This window comes from Miniopterus schreibersii (genome assembly GCF_964146895.1).
Source record: "Miniopterus schreibersii genome assembly, chromosome: 11".
NCBI lineage: Eukaryota > Metazoa > Chordata > Mammalia > Chiroptera > Miniopteridae > Miniopterus > Miniopterus schreibersii.
Window position 1 is genome coordinate 7272384 of NC_138111.1, and position 25573 is coordinate 7297956.

The 25573-nt window shown below is 37.6% G+C and overlaps 1 protein-coding gene across 5 annotated transcripts in view; it reads right to left on the bottom strand.

Annotated features, from left to right (window-relative positions):
- GAPVD1 (GTPase activating protein and VPS9 domains 1) overlaps window positions 1-24704 on the bottom strand; it is a 56666-nt gene extending 31962 nt beyond the window's left edge. For 2 of the 5 annotated variants that reach the window (XM_081150911.1, XM_081150909.1), the window contains exons 1-6: window positions 24553-24690; window positions 6548-6764; window positions 4941-5784; window positions 3401-3487; window positions 2500-2634; window positions 2165-2354 (exon numbers count right to left, since the gene is read on the bottom strand). In XM_081150911.1, coding sequence (XP_081007037.1) covers window positions 2165-2354; window positions 2500-2634; window positions 3401-3487; window positions 4941-5784; window positions 6548-6732 — 1441 coding nt within the window. In that variant the 5' untranslated portion in view covers window positions 6733-6764; window positions 24553-24690. Of the gene's footprint in view, window positions 1-378; window positions 460-2164; window positions 2355-2499; window positions 2635-3400; window positions 3488-4940; window positions 5785-6547; window positions 6765-24552 lie in introns of all 5 variants that reach the window. The other 3 variants (XM_081150913.1, XM_081150910.1, XM_081150912.1) reach the window with 3 other exon arrangements.
- Between the last annotated feature and the right edge of the window lie 869 nt (window positions 24705-25573).

The window sequence follows — 25573 nt, forward strand, 5'->3', positions numbered from 1 at the left end:
TAAAAAGTACAGACATAAAGCAAAACACTTTGAGTGAAAGCTGACCTACTTAAAGACAGAAATATAAAAAACCATCTTCTCTCCACAATGCTGTAGATCTGCTCATTAATCACTCTTACTTTCAAAGTTCAGGGCACACACCAACTTTCAAAAGTCAGGTTCAACTCACTGTCTTCTACTGAAATGTGAACTTAAATTCAGCTTCATGAACTACATGAATCTTAAGTAACAAACTTCATAATTTATAAAAATGCAAGTAATCAAAATTCATGTAACAATTTACATAAAGCAAAAGCAACATGCACATGGAGCACACTTTTATAAACTATTTCTTAAATAAAAGTTACACAAGAAGAGGAAGAACAGCCTATTACCCACCAAATGGGGTTACTAGAGTAATATGAGCAGTGAGATTGGTGGCTGAGGAATCCCAGGCAGTGATGGCTGCTAACTGTTGTCCTGGGTTGCGAAAGCATTAAACAGAAAGAAAATCAACCCTCTGAATAATGGACACATTCTTTCAAAATATGAAATAAATTCAATGACCAGGTCACATGACTATACAAAATACTACTGAGCAAACATGTGAAATTTACTTTCCATCATACCCATAGTAATGGTACTTCTGGATGATAGGAAGTGAAAGAAATAATCTAGAGCAGTGAATATGGAGAAAAAGTCCCTAATTTGCCAAAAATCATTTATTTCTTCCTGGTAAAAAAGTGCAAATAGCCTATAATATTAGATATCACTGAGCCCTGGCCAGGTAACTCAGTTGGCTAGAGCGTCGTCCTGACGCACCAAGTTTGGGGCTTCGATCCATCAGGGTACATGCAGGAAGCAACCAATGATGCATAAATAAGTGGAACAATGAATCAATGCTTCTCTCTCTCTAATAAATAAAGAAAAATAATTTTTCAAAAAGGAACAGTACCTAAAAAAATCATCTGAGTGTCAACCTTTATTTTTTTGTCTATTTTTAATTCTGAAAATTGACATTTTAGGATGATGAAAGCCAGACTTGAAGAACATGACACCATGTCTCTGTTGATGACATTATTCCATATTATGTTAAATGCAAGGTACATTTATTTTAAGAAATGTATAGTTCTTACCCCATCAGCTAAAATACATTAACTATTCATGCTCACTATCGCTGAGCTCCTCATTATCATTAAAAAACTGGCAGTAAACTACTCTGCTCACTTAGCCTAAACACTCTTTCTCTGTCTTATTTATCTTGGGTAACTCCCTTCCTCCTTCAGGAGGAAGTGCAGGCTTCACCTCTCCCAGGGCACCTTCCTCAGGTGTCCCGGTAATCCTCTATGCTTATCTCCATCAAAGACAGTACCCTGAAGGGCACTGGTCTCTTCCTTTTTTCCCCAACTACTCTGCAGGCAGCTCACTTAGAGTCAGGACATGTCCTAGGTCTTTATATCCCCAGTGTCTAACACAGTGCCCTACCTGCAGGACACTGATTATAATACCTACTCTTTTAGTGTGGATTTTTTGCATAGATTAAATAAAACAACATTTATAAAGTGCTTACCCAGTGTCTGGTACACAGTATATGCTCAATTAATTCTTTGGTGCATAACTATAGATAATAGATGTTTACTAAGTGAATAAAACTTAAGCCTAATTCCTAAATAAATGAATAAATGACCAAATAAAATGGAACTTTGTTTTATTTTATTAAAAAACAAAAGCAAAGATATCTTAGCTCAGCTGATAGAAGACTGATTATTAATAACAATGGAAAAATAGTACCTATGAAGTTTCAACTTTATTGATAGAAACTTCTAATACTATTTTATTATTCAGAACTTTGTAGAAAGGACAGAGCTATGTAATTCAAATAATGACTACTTGTAACAACTGACACTTTCAAAATTTTCCAAGAAAGGACACTAAAATACAAAGTATACCATAGGTGACATGATTTCAATTAATTATGAAAAGTATGTCTAGACAAAGCGAAAGCCTACTGCTAAACCTTAATTAATCTAGTGCAATTGTAAAAAACTGAATTACTATCAGTAAACATGGAGAAAGATGTTGCCAAATTATTTAACACTGTATTTCAAAACACTGAACAAGAACAAAGGCTAACAAAGAAATATTAAATTTAAGGCAAAGCCCCAATATGAGAAAGTCTCTTTACCTATAGGCAATCGATTTTTTTTATTTGCTGGAGTGGTTGCTGGAGACAGCTGAGGAGTATTGTAGGGAGTCATTTCCAAACTGCTGCTTTTCCCTTGCTTTGCCTGGGGTAAATTTGCCAATAAATTGTCAAGAGCCATTCTGTCTTCTCTCAGTTGGTCTCCAGACATCACACTCTTCATAAAATTCACCTGGCAAAAATAAAAGGACATTAGCTAGTGAAATCAATTTTTCAAACACAATCTATATTTCTCACACAATGTACTCATCTATGATTCTGCCCATGCTCAGATAAATGACTTCTGAGAAAATCCTATTAAAGAATAAAGCCATTACCAGAGTAATAAGCTGACTGTAGGTTATATAAACCACAGTTCTGCTCAATCCTTCCAGAAGATTAACAGAGGACATTGGAGGGGTCTCCACTGCACGGCCCCCAATCACAACATCAAGGAAAGCAGCAACACAGCTCTGTGAAAATAGGAAAAGATCACAGTGAAATATCTCCCCTTTAAAATAAAGGAACAAAATTTCTGATTAAGGCAGACAAGCATACAAAAAGTTTTTCTTCTGAAAAATTATATTAAACTTAACATTTAAAAAAATTAAATTCTCTATAATTGATACAGAATGATCTCAAAGATACTCTGGTACATGAAGCAAACATGATACAGAACAGTGCACACTATCCTACCATTTGTGAAAAGGGAGGGATGAGTGATTGGGAAAATATATGTAGGAATTTGCTAGTATACATATAGACCTCTTGAAGTGTACATAAGAGACATAATATCAAGAACCTTTTGGGAAGGAAATAAAGGCTAGAGATCAGAGCTGGAAGGGAAATTTCACTGTATAACTTTGAATTTTAAAATAGGTTGAATGTATATATGATTAATGTAAATATGACTAATTAAAATTTTATTTAATTAAACTAACTGAACAATGGCGTAAGCACTAACTTATGAAATACACTTAATAGCTCCTTGGTTCTCATTACAATGGCAGCTCCTCAACACTTCTATACGTGAGAATTAGTCATCTTTAGTGACATTTTCCTTTAAATGCTGCTGATCCAGCATTATGCACTGTAGCTAAACCAAGAGTCACTGAAAGAATATTTAATTTATACATCTACCTAAGGACAAGAGTTAAGTAAGGGAAAAGTTAGGTTCGATAATACTTTGGAAAATTTTTCTATAAACAGTATTTCACAGGGCATAGTATTCACTCTTACTTTGTCAAATTTTCCAAGGCTGCCCTTTGTCCGGGGATCTCCCTCTTCAGAGCCAGTCATTGCTAACTGCTGCAAAAGGCGGCCAACCTGCAACCGAAAGCAGTGATAGGGAGAGACAGGCTATAGACACAAAGTCCTCTCTCTCTGACAGCACTTCCATTCTATTCTAAAAATCTGATTCTTAATAATATTCATAACACCTGACCAGACATACAAAATAGGGTCCCAATGTGTATCTTGTCAACATCAGGTTTTACTACATTTAGAAGTTTACAGAATAAGTAGAAAACTTTGCTTTAATTTCTCTTTAACATATTATATTGACATTAGGAAATAAAAATACAACACCTTTGTTTCTGATATTGTACTTTTCATGTGCTCAGAAATTTTAAAATTAATTTGTTAAAGCTGACTCAAACTATTTCAAATTACTGTTAAGTATTTTACCCTACATAGTTCACAAAGTACTCAAGGTAGATTTTTTTCTCTCTAAATTTAAAAGCAAACAATTTCTACAAAACATGCTGTTTGGAAAATAAACACTAATTCACAGAGTAAGTTCCTAACTGCTAAAAGCGAACTGTAAATCCACTCTCTTTAAAGACACTTTGCTAAAAGTTAACATCATATAGCATCATCATCTTACAATCCCCCATCTATTACTCATTTTGAAAATACGTGATTCCATCTCTGTTAGAATGACAAAAATAAAAACTACAACTATATTATCATAAGAATAAATTTAGTATTTCACAGATAAAAAAATGTTAATTTTATTTCAGGGATTTGTATATAGTTAATTGCTCAATACCCTGATATGATAGAACTGATCGTGAAAAAAAAGTTACCATTTTTTTGAAAAACTCATCCAAAAATAGATTCTATTCCAAATAAACTCAGTCTCTCTTCTCCATAGTATTTCTGGGTGATAAGATATGATTAAAAGATTCCCTTAAGAAATAATAATATGACTTCAGTACTTCAGATAATTACAGGAAAAAGTGCTAATACAGGTTCAAAAGTCCTCTTTCTTAGTTTTATATTTCAAAATTTAGAGATTTTTGGAAAGGCTGGTTAGTACATATATATAACATGATCAGTATTTAGGGTGGCATCCTATAATCAAACACGTTAACATTTCTACAGCAAAACATGAGCACTCATTAGCACTAAAAGGAATAACCACAGTTAGAAACAGCCTCATGTTAGTTCGGGCTAGGTTTCGCTACCAAATGAAGTATAAGACTCAGTTTTCAGTCATTCTGGATTTTGAAATCCTGGGAAGAGGATGGTGGGCTTGCTCTAGAAAATCTAATCAACTATACATTCATGTGTGTAAGAACTAACACAAAATGTTTTATGGCAAGAATATTTTTAAGTCCCAATATGACTGCTTTTATGTCTTAAGAAGCAAATATTAGGACAGTCTAAGGAAAAAGAATGGTAAGAATCTATAAATACTGTCATATTTTCTGTTCCCACCCCCGCTGCCTAAGATTTTAAACCGAATGCCACATTAATAATAATAGCAAAAGCATACCTGCATCAGATTGAACCTTGCCACCTCATTAATAGGAGCATCAGAAATTATTCCATACTGTTCTGGATTGACAACTGCAGGACAAATGAAGCAGGCCAACAGGAGATCAGTACACATTGCCCTGACCTCCCCGACTTCCAGTCTATCTACACAGGAGAGGGTTTTGTACATCTGTGACACGATCCACCTCAGACTATGTGGAAAGCAGTATGTGTTCTGTTTGAGGTAACCAATGAATTTGTTCACCAAAGCCACTAGTTTGGCCTCATTGGAATCCACCATCTCTTGAACCTTTTGCTTGAATCTATCTGAGCCTTTCTCTCCAAAGAGTTTTTCCTGTTGAGATGGGGAGAACCTCTCAATTAGTTTATTTGGATCTGTTTCCAGATGATCTTCATCTTCCACAAGCAGTTGCATGATTGGCTCGTGTAAAGTAGCTGTGAGGAAAAGTTTGGCAGAAAACAGTCCTTCAGAAAAAAGTTTAAATAAGATGCTAAAGGCACAAGTTCCTCTCCTCAAAAGTCGCCTGGGGTTGTCACTTTCTTTAAGTTCAAATTCAATCAAGTATCTCAAAACCTGAAGGAGGTAGCTTTCATCTTCTTGCATAATGCAGTTGCCATAGAGGGAGGTAAAAACTGTGTAAATAACACTTTGTGTGTTCTCCTGATTAAGTTTCTCTCCAGCAACCAGAGAGGAGGCAATAAGACGAGGATTTTCCCTTAATCGACTCAAGAATTCTCCATAAGCAGTCTCCTGAAATCCCAATTGCTTATATCCATCAACAAACTGTGTATCTTCCAAAATCTTGGCATGTTGGCAACATTCAGCAGGGGAAGCTTCAGCACTAAAAAATGAGCGAACAAGCAAAATAATAAAATTAACAACAATAATAATATAACACATATACTGTATGAAACATGGAATGTGAGTTGATTCCAGTCCCAGCAATGAGATCACTCTAAATTGCTAAAAACTTTCACACCATCAGCACCTGAATGTGGAAAGAAGAAAAGAAAGAAGAAAAGTAAAAACAAAAACAAATTCCTCATATTAAATCAGGTTCAATGAAAAGTACCAAGAAGTAACCATTATTCTGATTTCTTTCATCAAAGATTAGTCCTGCCTCATTTTAAATTTCACATAAATGGAATCATACAGAGTATGTACTCTTCTGTGTCTGGCTTCTTTTCTCAACATTATACCTCAGTACTACTATTCTTAGAGTTAAAAACTTCTTGGAACAGAACATGAGATATTAAAACAGTGAAAAACCAGGTTTTTAAAACTGGTAGATACACAATAGCAAAACATGGAAATATACATATTAAATTATGTTAGGGGAAAAGTAGAACTCTCTACAACAATAAAATGGTGTATATGTACAAAGATATAAATTAAATTGGTATGTATAAAATATTAATGCTTAGGTTATAACACTCTGTAACAGTGTTAAGTGATTTAATAAACAAAATAAGCAAAGACTCACCTTAATGTCGATGTAAACTATCTTAAACCAAGCACTTTGTTGGAAATAGATTCATTTATTTACAGTGAGCATAGAACCATAGTGGTTTATAAAATTTAAGACCTCAAAATTTTTTCTTTACCTGGTTATGATAAGCCGATCCAAATTAATTCTCTGTTGCTTAGCAATCCATGCTGTACGATATAACTTTTCAGCTGTCTTAAGTACATCTGCATTGAGCCTCTGAATGAGCTGTTTCTCAGAGTTTACATATAAGCGTTCCTGCTTGAGGTGATGGGCCAGAGTATGAATATCTAACTTCACCATCTTCAAATGTGGAAAGGTACAAAGGCTGATCACTAAGAGTAAGAACACAGATTTTAAAATGTTATGTTACTGAAATTGTTTTCCAAATCAAATGGGATAGAATACATTAAGAATGAAGCTACATGCCCTGGCCAGTGTGGTTCAGTAGGTTGGGAATCCTCCAGAATTGCCAGTTGATTCCAAGTCAGGGCACATGCCCAGGTTGTGGGCTGGATCCCCAGCAGGGGGAGTGCAGGAGGCAGGTGATCAATGTTTCTCTCTTCCTCTCTCCCTCTCCCTTCCTCTCTCTCTAAAAATCAATTTAAAAAATCTTAAAAAAGAAAAAAAGAATTAAGCTACATTTAGCAGCACGGTTAACTCTAATTTTAAAATAATCTCTATACACTTTTATTACAGAAGCATTATGGGTTCAGTATAGAAAAATTGGTAAATACATATAAGAAAAAAGAAAAGCTCCTAACAGGCCAATGCTCAGAGATAACCACTGCAAAAATCTTGTGTATTCCTTCAAGTGCAGTGTCTATTACTAACACTGGAGTTTTCGTGACTGCTCTTTCACACTGCAATCAATCACCATATTCTGTTGGCTCTGTTTTCAAAATACATCTCAAACATGACTACTTCTCACCACCTCCACCACCATCTCTCACCTTAAGTTCTATAACCACCACTTCCTAACTGATCTCCCTCCTTCCTTTCTTACTAGTCTGTTCTCTCCACAGCATGGCGTGTCCGTTAACCTTCAGTCAGATCACTGTTCCCTGACTAGAAATCCTCCAAAGCCTCAGCATTTGCTGATCCCTCTGTCTGAAAGGCTCATTCCTCCAGATAGCTTTGCAAGGTTACTTCATCAGTCTTTACTTCATGCAGGCCTCTCTGCTCAAATGTCTCTTTAAGAAGGGCTTCTCAGATAACTCTATAACTCTTCCTAAAATGAAAATATCATTTCCTATTCCTTCTTCTGGCTTTTTTTTAAAGCATTTGCCCCTATCTAGAATTATATCACAGATACCTACTTGTATGTTCATCATGCTTAGAGTATGGCTCCCCCCCCCACTAAAAGGTAAGGGCCACCAGGGCCAAGGCTTGTCCATTTTGTTCACTCACAGTAGTAATTTCAGGGCTGAGGAGGGCCTGGTTCACAGCAGGAGTTGAATAAACACTTGCCAAAGGAATGAATGATATCACACACTTCTTGTTTCTCTAGTAGCTACATAAACTGATTAAAATAGCACACATATTTTAAAGCATTATTTAAGCTATGCCCTTAAACCTAGAATGCCTGCCAGACCACAAATGTTTTATATCAACAATAGAAGTGCCTGTGGCCCAGAGAGCAGAATACAACGCTGTGTCCAGACAGCAGGCAGTCATTAAGTTAGAAAAATATTTCTCATTAAAAATTAAACACTATGGCCCGGCTGGGCATGGCTCAGCGGTTGAGCCTCCACCTGGGATCCAGGCGATCAGGGTTCGATTCCCGGTCAGGGCACATGCCCAGTTGTGGGCTTGATCAATGACTCTCTCATCATTGATGTTTCTGTCTCTCTCTCTCCCTCTCCTTTCCTTTCTCTGAAATCAATAAAGATATATTAAAAAAAAAAAAAAAAGAATTAAACACTATGATTGTATACTCGAAAGTTGCTATGAGAATAGAGCTTTAATGTTCTCACCATAACAACACAACAAGAAAATGATAATTATGTGAGGTGAACGACGTGCTGACTAAACCTTACTGTGGTAAACATTTTGCAATATATACATGTATCAAATCATCACATTATATGCTTCAAATATGTGTTATATTTCAATTACATCTCAATAAACCTGGGGGAGGGGAGAGTGGTCCCAGCCAATCAGGTTCATAAATGCTCTTAATGGGTCTATTTGGAACTGATAAAATACAAATCATAGTGAATTTAGATCCAAAAGAAAAAACCTAGACCATAGAACTCTCAATGTGTTTAGAGATCCAATGAAAACATGTTCATACATATAAAATAAATATTTTGGTGCTAAGACAAAAAATTTAAACATTATGGCACCAGATGAAAATATATTTAAAGCCACCTTAAAGAAATAGATTTAACAACTTTTAATTAAGTTTGGTTTCAGAAATTTGTAAACTTTCTTTTATTTTAACAAACTACTGATGACTAGGAAATTTTCAGATATTACCATCTAATCTGAATTTAATTGCTTTAAAAAAATACTTCCTTGCACCTTATCAATTCCCCAATAAACTAACTTTATTCCAATGTTATTCCAACTCTCCTATGGTTTAAAGCCCTCTATTGCTTTCCTCTCAAAAGACAGAAGTATGTCTACTTCACCAAGACAATCCACTATTAGTCACAAGGACATCTGTGTACATTCAAAAAACTGGTGACATGCATACATATATACATACATAATCTTACTAATTCTGTTTACAGAAAATGCATGACTTTGTAGACTTCCACGTGGGAACTCTAAGTTCCTCTAGGGGGCTCTAAATCCATAGACTAAGAACAGAATCACTGAACAAATGGTTGTAATTATTATTAAAAGTATTATAGTTAATGAAAATAGTACTGAAATGGGCCCTTAAAGATCTGTAAGCTTCATTAATTAGTTCTTCTACCTTGAGTACATATGAGTGCATATTCTCTGAACTTCAATTTTTTTTCATCTACCAAACGTGCCCACGATATCTGCACTTATTCTGTGCCTGGTACAAGCGACATACTAGATATAGAAATACAAGAAAGGATAAAAGCTAGTGCATGGCCACAGGGCTTTTTAATGTAGTCGAATGAGACAGGCATACAAGCAAATGGCTGGCCGAAAATGTTATGAGTATTACGCTACTACTTAGAGACTGCAATGCAAAATAGGAACAAGAGAAGGAACAACAGAAGGAACTGAGGAGTTAGATACCAGAACCTAGTCTTAAAAGATAACTTTCTGCCAGACATAAAGAGGATGGTAGGTGGGGGTGGAATTCCAGATAGAGGAAGGCAACCAGCAGAGGCACAGAGGTGTGTGACATAGATTACATTTAGAGAACTACGTGAGGCACACTGTTTTGGGGGCACATGTGTTTGTGTGTGTTAAGAGTGAGGTGAGGGTAGGGGAGGACGTGTATAATGAGAGATAAGGCTACAGAGACAGAAGGTTCACAGAAGCCGGAGTTAAGAAATTTGGACTTTGCACTGCAGGTGATGGGAAAAGAGTCTTAACGGGGATTACCATGATTGAATTTGTATTTGAGAACATAAACTCTGGCGCTAAGGGAAAGGATGAGGAGCGTTGGCCGCGGAGCTCAGCTGATCAGGGCACTGTTCCGATGCGCCAAGGTTGTGGGTTCAATGCCCAGTCAGGGCACATATGAGAATCAATCAATGATGCATACAGAAGGGGAACAACAAATCTCTCTCTCTTACACATACACACAAAAATGGGGGGAAAGGATGAGGAGCTGGGTGGGACTATGGAGACAGAACTAGATGAAGAGAGATTAAGAAACTGTTGATAGGCAAGAAGTGTTGTGGTAGCAATAGAACAAACATTCGGACACACTTGGGAGATATTAGCAGGTAGAAATTAAGAGATTTGTTGACACCTACATAATGCAGAAGGTGAGGCAAAAGTTTCTAGCACAGGGGACGATGATGGGTGTGGTGTTCTTCATCACAACTATCATATGAGAAAACGCTTTATAAACTAAAAACTGTGACTGCTATGGTTCTAAGAAATCCACCCACTTTATCTTCATAATATCCCTCTGAGATAGGTACTTGCAGCTAAGGAAACTGAGTTCAGGGATATCAAATAACTTGCACAAGGCCACACAAATGAGAGGTGATAGAGCCACTACACTATTATTACCCTGATCTTTACAAGAATGACCCAGAAATCCTGTGGTTAAACAGGAAAATATCCTATTTTTAACAGGTGAATGCACATGTAGAAGTAAAGTATTATAATTTCTACAACTTGTACATGGTTCAGAAAAAAAATCAAAAGTAATTTAAAGATGCAGCAAAATGTAAACAACTGTTGAATCTGTGTGGTGGGTATATGGTGATCACTGTACTATCTTTCAACAGTTTCTGTGTATTAGAAATTTTTCATAATGAGAAGATAGAAAAAAGTATTTTAGAAATTCTCAAACTGTGCCCTTGCTGCTTTAATACAATTTAATTCAACAAAAACATTACTGAGTGTTGCTGATGCCTAGCCAGGTCCCCTAATCTCAAGAAGCTCACTGTCTAACTACAACCAAAATACTGTTCAAGAAGAGAAGACACATTGTTTCCAATGTCACAGCAAAATATGAACCAATTTATGCAATTTAGAAATTAAAAATCTTCAAATGTAGCTTCAGTTAAAAAAATAACACTTGAAAGCTCCACCTAATCTAAACAAGAACTCACCTTCCAAACCCTTCAATAGTCCCAAATGTCTTCAAAGACATTTTTATAGACACATTTTAAATAAACCTGGAACACTAGGCAAACTCACTAAGAACTTTTTCTTTAATCAAGTCCAAGAGTTATAAACTTTAGTACTTTCCTTTCTATAATAAGCTGGTCAGAATGTTGTCAAATCACAAGTAGTAGCTTACCCTCCAAAACAATACGTTAAAAAAAAAAGTTTTTATTTTTTATTTTTTTTGAGAGAAAGAGGAAGGGAGACGGAGGGAAGGGGGGTGGGGGAAGAGAAAAACAGAGTACGCACATATTCCAATTGCTAGCAACTAGGCCTGAACAAACTCCTGTGACTCAAGAGGACTCTAAAGTAGGACAAAATTATTTCAAATGTTTTATGGAATGAGAATCATGTTTCATGTTTTCACTGCTGAAAACTTCTAATTAAAGGCATCCCAAGTTAATGATATGTAGCTAATAGTTCTAAACTCTAAGTAACAGCTAGACTTCAAGTAAACAAACTAATCATCTCTTTATTAACCTAAGAAGTCAAACAATAACTCTATAAGAGAGTCACTAAGAGAAGACCACCTGCTAGTTTATTATTTTATATAGAGACTACGTCAAACAACTCAGCGGAAAGGTTATCAAAACTGCAGTGTAAAGATCTGAAACATTTAAGACAGGACTCACATCTATAGGCAATGTGATCTGTGGCCAGAAGCTTCACCTGTTTCCATTTCATTATGTTCAAAATTGGGATAATGTCCTTATCTGCCTCACTTCTAAATGGCACAGTTCACGTGAGATGACTGTAAAGCGTAAATGACTACACAATGTAGGACATCATTATTCTTGTCAATTAAAAGGTAGGGCAATTTTTATCATTTCACTAGGACACAGTGAGACAGACTCCATGTCCAGCACATGAATGAACTGACCAAAATGAACCTTTCCATGAAAACAAGTGGGACATATCAAAGTCTTAACTAAAGAGGTAAGACAGACTACTTGCTAATGTAATGGAACCTACACTTGTAAAAGGCTTATTAAAAGTAAAATATAGGCCAACTATCTTTAACCTAAGAGCATTTTTAGTAACATAATATACCATATAGAGGTACTGCTTTGAAATGTGAGAATAAAGCATCCTTTGCAAATAAATTATGTGTCTAACTTAAGATGGTCCAAGTAAAATCACACAAATAATTACATGTAATTACCCCATTATTAAATGTAATGTGGTATCCTGAGTGGGGTCTTGGGACAGAAAAAGGATATCAAGTAAAAACTAAGGAAATCTGAATAAAGTATGAACTTTAGTTAATAATAGTAATCAATAATGGTTCGCTAATTATAACAAATATGCCATACTAATATAAGATGTTAAGATTATAACTTGGTGCTGGCTATATGGGAACTCACTGTACTATTGTCTCAATTTTTCTGTAAATATTAAACTGTTCTAAAAATAAAGTGTATTTAAATTTTTTAAAGTACACAAATAATATACTTCTAAATCCAAGCATCCAATTTAACAAACATTTTTCAGTATGAAAAAGTCTGTAGACAAACTGAGAAAGAATTTGAACATAATTTATTATACTCTCCAACAACCACCATCTATCATATGATGTAACATCTGGTAACGCATTGTAGCATTTAAACTACCACATTAAAAAAATACTTTTTCTTTCAATTTACTATGATTAGAAATGAAATCCAGAAACTTCCTAACACAAAATGTCCATAGCTACATTACATTTCGCATTAGTTCCTGGTCAGCTGAAGCAAGGCAAATACATTCTCCAGCCTGAAAAATATCCAGTTTTTATATTAATTTCCACTTAATAACAAACTTATTAAAAAGCTGTTATAAATATAATGGTTGAACTTGAAGAGTTTTAATATACTGGTGGAAGTAAACTCTATGGGGGCTTAGGAAATAAATAAATAAAAGGAATAGTAACTACCACACATTTCAGGAACCAACTAGGTGTATTACAGGGATATCTGCATTTAATCTGCGTAACACTCCTGAAAGGCAGGGTAGGTATTCTTATACATGTTTCACAGATGAGGCAACTGAGGAAATTAAATCATTTTCCCACGCCCTGGCCAGTTTGGCTCAGTGGTTAGAGCGTTGGCTCACAGACTGAAGGGTCCCGGGTTCGATTCAAGCCAAAGGCATGTACTTCAGTTGCAGGCTTGGCCCTGGTCAGTTGGGAGGCAGCCAATCGATGCCTTGATGTCTCGATGTGTCTTTCTTTCTTTCTCTCTCTCTCTCTCTCCCCACCCCCCACTCCTCTCTGAAAAGCAATGGAAAAAAATATCCTCGGGTGAGGATTAAAATAATAATAATAATGATAATAATTTTCCCAAGGTCAAATTAACAACTGGCAAAGCTGAGAGTAGAATCCAGGTGTATCTGGCTCACCCAGCTTTAATTTATGGTCAAGGTCACATCTAATCACCCCACTCTCTCAACAGCTATTAATATATGTATCTGGACAACCCCCTTTCTCTGAAAGTTTCAAACTGTCTGACAAAGTCAGGTTTAGTTGGACTTCAAGGCTAAATAAATAATGAAAATTCCCTCAAATCCTATGAAAAAAAGATATGTGAAAGTTTAGAAAAAGTTACTAGGGATTAATCCCTTAAATCCTTCTTTTTACATCTCCCATCTTATCTCCCAACACTTTTCCGCTTCCCCCAAATCAGATGTTGCTGCCATACTATTTCCTAAAGTCGTCAACATTTGCAGATGCTATTACACAGGCCTAAGAGGCCCATTTCCTCCCTATTTTCAAGTGAACTCAGATTTATCCTTTAAAGCCCAGCCTCCAAATCTCTTCCCTCTGTGAAGCTCTGGCGGAACTGCTCCACTGAATCTCTTTCAGTCCTTCTGTTTACATCATGGAGGAAATCTAAGCAAGGTGCCAATCTGTCTTCAACACTTTCCTAACACTTACTCATCTCTCCTTGTAATTAAAGGGTGGCAAGGCTCAGACTCAGCACCTCCTGGGAGTAGTGTTTAGCTAGGTTTTATAACATTGTTGGTCTTTTAATTATATTTAAGTTGAGTTCTATTTAGGGTAAGAAATGTTAGTCTTTCATTCTGGTAGTAACATAAAGTTTCTTTCAAAATATTTGTAAAGTGTGTCCATAAAAGAAGACATTAGGGCAATAATAGTACAAGTCGTATCCAGATTTGGGAAAAATCATGATGTTACTCCAGAATTAAGCATAAGAAACATTTTTATATACTTATGACTGTACCCTGACAGGACTTGTACTTTGTCAGGAACATTTTTGTTCATTATATAGGCACTTTCCTTATAGCATTTATGTAATATTTAATGTCATAGGACATGACTTCCACTTTTAAGTGGCCTACTACAATGTTAGCTCCAGTATTTTATCAATCGAATAATTTTAATTTGAAGATTTATATTACCCACCACTTTTCAGGGATCTAGCCAATCCATATAAGAGATGGGCATCCCCTGCAAATACATTTTATAAACATAATCATGTTGAATTACAATGGTTTGTCTGCCTGTGTTTTCCCTTAAAAGACTTATCTCCTTCAGTGCAAGAACAGTTTATTACCCATTTTACAATGTTTTGTTAAGCCACATGATCTAAAAATTGTCAGGTATTAAAAATAATGAGCTCATCTCTTTCCAAAAATATGGACACACAAGCACAGTACACTTTAACACATTTCCTTCAAAAAATGTTTATTAAGTGCCTACTATGTGCTAAGTAAGGTCTGCTCTTGAGGGGTCCACATTCTCATGACACTCTAATAATGACAATTTCGAGTGTTTTTCATCGACCAGATTTCTATACATACTCTATTTAGAATCCTGTCACTCCTCCCATTGGACAGTTAAATCCCACTTAGGCATCCAGGCCCAGCTCCACTCGAGGAGCCTTTCCTGGCCAGTATCTTGACTCAGATTCTTTCTCACTTGGGCTCCTCTTCATCATAGACAGCACTTTACACTGTTTGCAACAAAATGTTATCTCAGCAAACCTCCAAGTTCCCTGAAGTGGGGACAAGGTCCTCTTGGTATTCCCTTTACTTAGCAGAGGGACTAGCATTTAGCACCTGCTGAATAAATGTTTGAGTTTATAAATAATTAATAAATGACTGAATGATGAAGAGCAATGCTCCAGTGAGCAATCAACCAAGCTGCTGCAAACTCAGTTCCAAAATGATTAAGAAACAGTAACTGAAGTTAAGTTGAAAACATCTACTAACTTTCCAATGAGTATATCTGAAATATTAATGAACCAAAAAAAAATATGTCCTCACAATTAAGAAATGCATATCAATGTGGATAAAAATGGAAACAAGTGATACTTTAGTATCTTTCATTGGTACATTTGAAACAAGAGTAAAACATTGTAGAAGAAAAAAATGGACTCAGTAACAACTGTTCTTGGCACAAGTACAAGGAATTGAAAGGCAGACTACTCTGAAGGTGCAAGTAACATAAAGCCAGATCGTACTCAAAATTCAAATTAACACTACAGAGTTCCCTAACAAAAGTAAATAAATAAAATCCAAACAGATGTTGATTTTACCCCCAATACACTACTAATTTTCCAGAGCTAAAGAAGCCAGGCTAACCACAAAAATAATGAATCCACACATAACAAATGGCTGTGGGTTAAGCCAGATTTCATTATACAACTCAACTGAAAGAATATCAAAACATCTGGACATTTAATATGCATTACTTAGCAAATACTAATGTAACCTCATTATTCCAGTTCAAAAAACTTGACTTTAAAAAATATCACTTGAGCCTGGCTGGTGTGGCTCAGTGGTTGAGTGGCCTGTGAACCAGGAGGTCATGGTTAGATTTCCGGTCAGGGCACCGGCCCAGGTTGTAGGCTCGATCCTCAGTAGGGGGCTTGTAGGAGGCAGCCAATCAAAGACTCTCTTTCATCACTGATGTTTCAATCTTTCTCTCTCTCTCCCCCTCTCCCTCTCCCTTCCTCTCTCTGAAATCAATAAAAACATATGTGTGTGTGTGTATGTGTGTGTGTGCGTGTGTATAACTTGAAATCATTACTAATGGGATTGGCAATATGAAAGGTTTAGTTTGAAAGACACTAACTTAAATTATAATACGCCCCTATCCTGGAATACTATATAATTATTAAGAAGGAGGTAGCGGTACACAGAAAGATGTCCAGCACATATCATTAAGTGAAAAAAGCAAACCGCAGAACATTATGCTGGTAAGATCCCAGAGGCAGTACAGAGGCTAAAACACATACTCTGGAGCAAACTACCAGGGCTCAAATCTCAGTGTTGCTGCTAACTCAGTGTGCAAACTTTGACTAGTTACCTTTCCTTTCAGTTTCTTCATTTGTAAATGGATATAAAATAGAACCTATTTCATAGAGTACATTCACTGAGTTGTGAGGGTTTAATGGGTTAATACATGTAAAGCACTTAAGCAAGCACAAGCATTAAGTATAATTTTGGGGGGAAAAGAAAAAATCCAAAGCATATAGTGTGTGTATGCATATGTGGGGAAGAAAAGCTTTCATTTTCGCATTGTTTTTTTAAACAAAGAACATTTATTACTTTAGTCATTAAAAAAAGAAAAGAAAAAAACATAAAAACTTGTCACTAAGCTCTTCCCCACTGAAAGATCTGCTAGTGCAATTACTTAAACACTCAGGACCAGACAAATGCTGTGAATAATAATATATTTAAGATGTGAAATTTTCTGCCCTTGCCAGTTTGGCTCAGTGGTTAGAGCGTTGGCCTGTAGACTGAAGGGTCCTGGGTTCGACTCCAGCCAAAGGCATGTAGCTCGGTTGCAGGCTCAATCCCTGGCCCTGGTCGGGGCGCATGCAGGAGGCATCCGATCGATGTCTCTCTCACATCAATGTTTCTGTCTCTCTCTCTCTCCCTTCCGCTCTCTCTGAAAAGCAACGGGAAAAAATTCTCAGATGAGGATAAAAAAAAAAAAAAGTGAAAATTTTCAAATGCAACCAGAACAACAGTCTTTAATTTCTAGACATAGTTCAACAATAACATGCTACATACCAATAAGCAAAACTGCAAAGGCTTTAAAATTATATCCCTTTATTTCTCAGAAGCAATAAGTGATACAAAAATATCTGCCCAACCCAGAAGTGAGTATCAGGAACTTTCACAATTTGATAAATGTCCATTAATTTTATTAGTCTAAAATTAAATACCACCAATCTAATTTCCTCCTGTTCAACAATCTCTAGTGACAACTCATTAAGACATATATAAATATGGAGATAAAAACACACCAAATAACTAAAGAAAACCCTAAAACCCTTAGAACCCTCTGCAAACTTCTGAGAGGAAGCGTTCACCACCCACATGCTTTGAGGAAGCTTCAGCTACATTTTTGCTGAGCTGTAATACTGGTAAAGCCTGTTTCAAAACCCAAGAGTCCACCCTCAAAATTAGGAGAAGCATGTAAACATCAGGCTGTCAGGTCCATTTCACCACATTTCCAAGAATGGTGGTTCATAAAATTATAAATACTTATCACCAAATTTCAAGCAAGACAACTACCATTGGCCGTGTTAACTAGCCTAAAAGGAACTTTCTGGAACACACACAAAAAATTATCTAGTTAGTTAAAATATATGTTTTTTATTTTACAGAGAGAAAGGGGGAGGGAGAGAGAGAAACCTCGATGTGAGTGAGAAAGATCAATGGGTTGCCTCCTGCACACGTCCCAGCTGGGGATTGAACCTGAAACCTGGGTATGTGCCCTGAGCAGAAACTGAACCTGCTACCTTTTGTGCACAGGTCGATGCTCCAACCAACTGAGCCACACCAGCCAGGGGCAACACATTTTTTCAAAAAGAAATAAACCATTAAGATGCCCCCATAGAACTATGGAATTTATAATTTTAAATAGTTTATATAATGCCTAGAAAAAGTAAAATAATTCAATAAATGTTAGTTATTATTATCACTACTATTATTATGATGTTTTGAAATGATGGAACAGAAACTTACTCAGAGAGAGGCTTAACAAGTCACTTTCCATTAAAATCCAAGTTAGCCCATCACAACCTTGGATAGTTAGACATTAGAAGGCATTTTGTCTTAAAGGAATTAAAGATTCCTTAGGTTCTGAAGGAGGTGGTAAAAACGAAATAATTTTTCAAAAAGAATTCATCTAATCTTTCCTGAATTGTTCTGACACAGAAATCAGTATTTGTAAACATTCTGCAAATCTCCCTTAAGTGCTATGGCTTTTAGACCTGGTGTATTTTTGTGAAGTAGTCAGAATTTATAAATAATGGAAGTAAAATCAAGAGAAGGGTCACAGTTCTGTATTAGAAAGTGAAAGCAGACAGTTCAAAGTGGGTTGAAAATAGATTAATTTAGCTTAAGTTCTAAGAACTTTAAATATACACGTATTAGCATAAAATTAAGATTGCCTGGGAAGATAATTTGACTCTGATCCTAAAAAAAAAAAAAAAAAAGGCTAATATCCCTCAACTACTTTTTTTATCTTTTAAATTTTCTAACAGAAAAAAAAAAAATTTATCCTTTCAAAGACTCACAGAAAATATACTGAAAACAAATTAATAAGGAAAAATAACACGTTTGACAACATGCCTTTCACTAGTCTGCAGCGTGGGTGTACTGGCATTACATGGGAGCAAGACCAAGCAAGCACCTTTAGGACAGTCATCTTAGACTAATGAGCAGACATCTTGCCTGTTTTCACAGTTACAACAGTATGCTTAAAGCCTTACATTTAAAAAATGGCTTACAAAAAAGGTGTATACATTGAAGCTTCATATTCAAACTTTAACAAAAAAGACATTATAGAGACCCCTAGAAAAGCCTGTCATTGTTTTTAAACACTTGTTCAACCATTCATTCATATATATTAAATAAGAGAACTTGAAGTATCATCAGATATTCACCACTTCTTTTGACCACTGCATTGCAGAGTTCAATTCACGGTCTCAGCTTAGGAACAATGAAAAACTGCCCTTCTGAAAATGTTTTTACAAATTCTTAATACATAGTAAAACATCCTGAAAAATCAGAGGTATGCATAAAGAAGAAAATTACCTATAATCTTAAAAAACAGAAATTAAACAGCTTGGTACCTTAAAGCTTCTTCTAAAATGTATACATGATACAGAAATTAGTGGTCCCAGTTCCTTTACAAATGAAAATAATTTGATAGGATTTCTTAAAGAGTTAAAGCCACAACTAATTCTATGCAAACACAAGTTTAGGCAGCTCAAATGTAAAAAAATACTGAAATCCTTCTTGCCTAAGAAAAAATTAACTCCAGAGAGGAAAATATGTGTGGTGAAAAAACAGAAAGTTGAAAGGGAATAAAAAAATAATTAACCATTTGAGAATTTTTTTAAAAAAAAATACTGGTCTTTCCAAAGCAAGTGAGAATAATTCCACCTATATCAGGGTTTTTTAGGGGGGGGGGGGGGGGAATCATACTTTACCTTGGAGAATCATAGTGTAATGTGTAACCCACTCTTCCCACTACACTCCTAAATTTTAAGTTAAATGAAATGTCTTACCATTAGGATACATTCACTTTCCCTCTTCAATTTTCTACAAATATTAGGGATAATTTTTCCAAATAAAACTAATTTAATCTGAAGCACATCACATTTAAAGAGTGGTAAATAGTGTATTGTGAGCTAAACCAAAAAAGTTAATACTTATTGTTGCAATTTCCAGAATGGCATTATCAGACTGCATCACCCCTGTAAGCTGGTAAGTGCTGTGTGCCATCACTGGAAAGCAGCTCACAAACTCACAGTGGAGCCACCTGCGCCAAGTGAGAAGTGATGGCATTGTGATAGTGGCCAAGAAGGCGCCAGAAGAGTAGGGCTTGTTTTAAAGTCAGGGATGTAGTATCAAGGTGGAAAAGAGTGAAAGTCATCTGAGAGCTGGGACACCAAAAGATAACTAGCAATTACTTAGTGAAAGTCATGTTGCTGATGCTTTTCACATGTTATTATTATTATTGGATTTAATCCCATGTGATAAGTATTTATCACCTCCATTTTACAGATGAGAAACCAGGTTTAGAAAAGTCACATAACTTACTGCCTAATCATTCAGGGATTATGGGGCAGAGAAGGGATTCGAAACTAGATCTGTTTGCTCTCTGGTTCTTCTCCAGTATATTGACTTTGGGGGGGAGGGGGGGAGTGAGGGAGGAAGTGAGGGAGAGAGGGAGAAAGAAAAGACTTGGATGACTTCCTATTTAATTTACAAAACTGTCCTTGTCTTTGTTCAAGTGTTCCCTTCACCTGGAGCCCTTCTCCAATATCCCTATAGCCAATTACGTCTATGACTTAAGGTCCAGCTCAAATGCCATCTCCTACACACATCCATTCCCTGATCTCCCATTCTCCCGTTATTAGAAGTACCTCCAATCTCGATTTTCTTGACCCTTTATACTAACATGTCTATTAACAACTCATGACTTTGAGAAAGTTTTAAAAGCATCACTCCATAGATTACTTATTAATTACAAAAGAAAAAGGAGTCCCTTTACAATATAAATCTAGTAGACATTAACTTATTCAAATGATCAAATTTACATCAGTAATGAAACTGACATCTCATGCCTCTATGTGATAAATCAAAAGAGACCTAAAATCACCTATGTAGCATTCCAGCCCCAACTGTTTAACCTGAATCTGATCATGAAGAACCATTCAGACAAATCCAAATTGAGGGGCATCTTACAAAACCTGGTCTAGATGCTAACTGTCATGAGAGACCCAAAAAAAGCTGAAAAATGATTTTAGATACAAGCAGGCAACTAAATACAAGATCCTTAATTGAATCTTGGGTCAAAAACAAAAAACAAAAAACTAAGAGCAGTATTGGGACAAATGGGGAAATTTGGATATATACTATACATTAAATAATATTACATCCGTGCTGAATTTATTGAAGGTGACAACTGAGCTGTAGATATGTAGAAGAAAGTCTTTGTTCTTGGGAAATATATCCTAAAGTATTTAGGGGAAAGGTGTGCTGATGGTATCTATACCTAACTCACAAATGGTTCAGCAAAATATGTCTACTTGTTCATGAACAAAACATGGCCAATGTTAACAATTATTGAATCTAGGTGAAGAATGTATGAGTGTTTATTGTACTACTCTTGCAACTCTTCTGAAGGCTTACAACTTTTCAAAGAGTTGGAAAACAACAATTAAAAGTTATGGATTTACCCTAGTAGGGTGGCTCAGTTGGTAGGAGCACTGTCCCATACACCAAAAGGTTTCGGGTTCAATTCCCAGTCAGGGCATATACCTAGATTACAGGTATGCCAATTTTCAACTTTCCTAAGTGCTGAAAATACTGTCTCTCGAGACAGCTATGCCAATGTAAACTCCACTAGCAGTTTCTAAATTACCATTTTCAACCATATCTTCACTAATATTAGATATTATCAGACATTAAAATTTTTTATCTATCTAATATGAAAAAGTCGGAGTCACTTATACCAACCTAGGATCACACAAAGAGCTTTAGCAAAATAAAAACTTCATCCACACACTCTTCCCTTACATCATTACAGAAAGCTAAGGATAATCAAACCTACCTGGCAGCATGTACTAAGAATTAGTCCTATATGGAAAAAAATGCCCATGAAAATACCACAAAGTGTTTGGAAAATAATTTCCTGTCTTTTAAAAAATACAAGATAAAAAATAAATAAATAGCCCTGGGTGGTGTGGCTCAGTTGGTTGGGCACTGCCCTGTGCATAGAAAGTTTGCTGGTTCCATCCATTCCTGGTCAGGGCACATATCCAGGTTGCGGGCTCCATCCCCCATAGGGGGCACGGGCAGGAGGCAGCCCATTGATGTTCCTCTCTCACACTGATGTTTCTCTTTCTCTCTCCCTCTACCTTCCTCTCTCTCTAAAAGTCAATTTTTAAAAATCTTTTTAAAAAATCAATTATTTTAATTAATTAAAAATATAAGATAAAAGGTTCAAATTCAATCCAGCATACATACTTAATACTATTTACAAAATTTTAAAAATGGATGTTTTATTCCTAGAAATAAAAAACCTAGCATTATAAATTACCTCATTCATTTATTTACTCAGCAAATATTTACTGAGTACTTAGTATGTGCTAGCCACTATTCCAGCACAGCGGTGAAGACAAAGTTCCTATTCTCACGGAGCTGACATTTGAATGAGGAGACAAAGACTAAAATACTAAATAAGTATACAAATTATATGATACCAGACAGACAGATGCTATAAATAAAATATGGGGACAGGAGACAAAGAATGACAAAGATGACAGTGTAAGGACACAGAAAGTACCAGGCAAAACCACTCCAAGGCAGTGATTTGTAATATGGTGTGTTCAACTCCACATAAACTATTTCAGCACCAACATCTGTTTCATAAAATACTGTTCCTCACCTTTCCATATCCCCCCTTTATTTTTTCCAGAAAAAGTTTGCTGCAGTGGTTTTCCATCATTGCTATTATTTTAGATGGGGGGTATCTCACACCAGATGTTGACAGGTGCTTTACAAACAAGGCACAAATTTCATGTCACACATATTCTGAAAAAAAATGTTGAGTGATTTGTCAGTGAGAAGTCTGATGTCAGAATGAAGATGAACTGCAAAAATTTTAAATGGAATTAAAAAAAATTTGACTTACCAACTCTCTAACTCTATAATCTGCATGTTTACTTTCTACCACATATGAAAAGAAGGTAATAGCAATAGAAAGATATAGCTGAAGAGAGATACTGAGGTTTGTCACTTAAGGATAGACAATTCTTTAAAAGCCACACTATCCATATGATTTAAAGGAAATCAGCACACACTAAAACTTCCTATCACAGGCTTACACACAAGCTCAGAGGGCTTCACTGCCTGGAACTAGGAGATGCAAGAAGAACATTTTAGAGCCAACATATTCACTACCCTTTCAGATTATTTTGCTGATTCCCCAGCACCCTGAATGAAATACCTGTGGTCTAGTCTATCTTTCAAAACTATTACTCTGATCTCAGCCAAGTCTTTTATTTTAAAATTCCTCCTTTCGTCAACATTTATCATCCTGTCTTCTTTCTCATCCAATGATTCAAATATTCCTCCAGGCAGATTTATATACCCCAAAAAACTTACTTCTACGTAAGTTCTTAAATTTTTTGTGCCATGGATCTCTTTGGTCGTCTGGTGGAGCCTATGGAACCCTTCTCAGATTGCTTTTAAATGCATAATTAAATACATGAGATTACAAAGGAAACCAATCATACTGAACTATTAGCAGAACAAATTCTAAAATCCCTGATACAGCAACATCCGTGTAGTTTTATCATCACATCAAATAACAAGATCTAACAGTGGGCCTCACAATACCATAAATTTGAAGAAATTATAAGCATAAATGATACTTTGAGATATCCGCAACAACTGTAAACATGATACAATAATGCCTGAAATTTTTATTGGTGACAAAGTCACAGGCATTGTAATTCTACCGTGGTCTGTTGCCTACGTTCATAATGGAAGGAAATAATAAATTAGTTATCCTCATTCTGGTTCAAGGGCCCCTGCTCCCCACACCCACACCTCCCCACCCCGCCCACCCCCGTCAGTTCTATTCACCAACCAACCAGTGAATCTCAGGTTAAAAACCCTTTCTCAGTTCAAAGCTTTGCTCAAACTGATTTTTGTCACCAATTTTAAAATAAGAACACTGAAAGCTCCTTTGACCTAGCTCTCATCTGAACAAATCACCATGCCTGCCAGTTTTTATGCAGATGTAGACACAGAGCCCCGTTTACTCCTACGGTTTGCCTAGCCGGCACCCATTTAAATTCTGCAAGTGAGATTGAAGGAAAGGCGATGGAGGCAACCAACAGTCCCTCACCACCATACCTCCAACAGCAAGTGTAAAGACGGCAAGTGTAGTGTGTGCTTTTGGCAAGTGGGCTGCCCGCCAGGCCGGTGAGTCCCGCTCGTCAAGAGTCCCCTTCGCACCACAGCTTCACCGGCGGCACTCGGGAGACATTCCATCTCCCTCTCGCCCCGCATCCTCGGTTCGCTACCTGCTCCGCCTCGCCTCGCCTCGCCTCGCCTCCCATCCCCCACGCGACCCTCCCTCTTCCCCGCCCCGGGCCGCGCGGGCCCCGGCGCCCCGCGACGCCTCGCCCCTCAGCCTAACAGCGTCTCTCCCCACCCCGACCTCCCCCGACACTGGCGGGGAGGGCCCAGGGGTCAGCTGAACCCCGCGGCCCGGCCGTCAGGCGCCCGCTGCGGCCCAAGGCCGGAACAGCCCAGTCACCACACGGGAGTCGTGCGCTCGGCGCGGGTTAACTGAGGACCGACGCTCACCGAGACGATCATACGGAGGAAGGAACCCAGGTCTCCCCCCGATCGCCACTCGGCCTCAGAACAGTCGCCCTCGCCGCGAACTGCCACCTTCGCCGCCGCCGCCGCCGCTCGCTAGGTGGCTTCCCTGCGTCCTGCGGTGGCGCTGCCGCCACGGCATCGCGCGTGCGCGGCCCCGCGGGGACCCCTGGGACCGGTAGTTCGGGCGGGCGGCCAGCGGGGCCCTTCCGCTCTAGGCGGCCGAGCGCGGCGGCTGGAGCGGTCCTGGGCGGCCGCGGGGCACTCCGGCGCCTTCCGGGAAATTGCTCTTCGCCGAACCCGGGCTCCCGGTTCCGCTTACGGTACCGCGGAGAAACCCGCAAGTATGAGCGTAAAGCGGAACAAGTCAGGGCGCTTACGTTTTCGGTAACAACCCTCGCTTGCCCAGGACGCATCATTCCAAAAGCCAACTCTCTCCCCCCCTTTACTAGTATCTGGACTTTTAAACCTGACTGCCCACTCCTCATTTTATCAAAGTTTACTTATTGTAAACTTGACCAGTGTTTAAGTTGACAATTTAACAATTTTTTTAATTTTTTTTTTTTTACAGAAACAATTCAGATATTCAGCTGAGCCCCACGGTCACAGAAGCCTGTGTTGGAAGACACCTTAAAGGCCTTAGACCAGCTCCCGCTCCGGCAGGAGTTCCCTCTTGCACATTCCAGCCAGATGGTCACCCAGCTTCTATTTCCACAGCTGGAGTTTCGGGGAGCTCACTGCCTCAGGTAAGGGGCCCTCTCCGCTGCTGGACAGCTCTAAGTGTTGGAACAGCCTGCCTCCTGCTGAACCGAAATCGGCCTCCCCTTTCCTTCCTTCCACCGCAGGTAGTTATGCAGCCTGGAGCAATATAGGATGTTTCCTACTTGACCGCCGTTCAAAAAAATTGAAGGGAGCCCTGGCGGGTTTGGTTGAGAGGTTAGAGCGCCGCCTGAAGGGTCGGTTCGACCTGAGCCCAGGGCGCGCACCTCGGCTGCAGGCTCCGCCC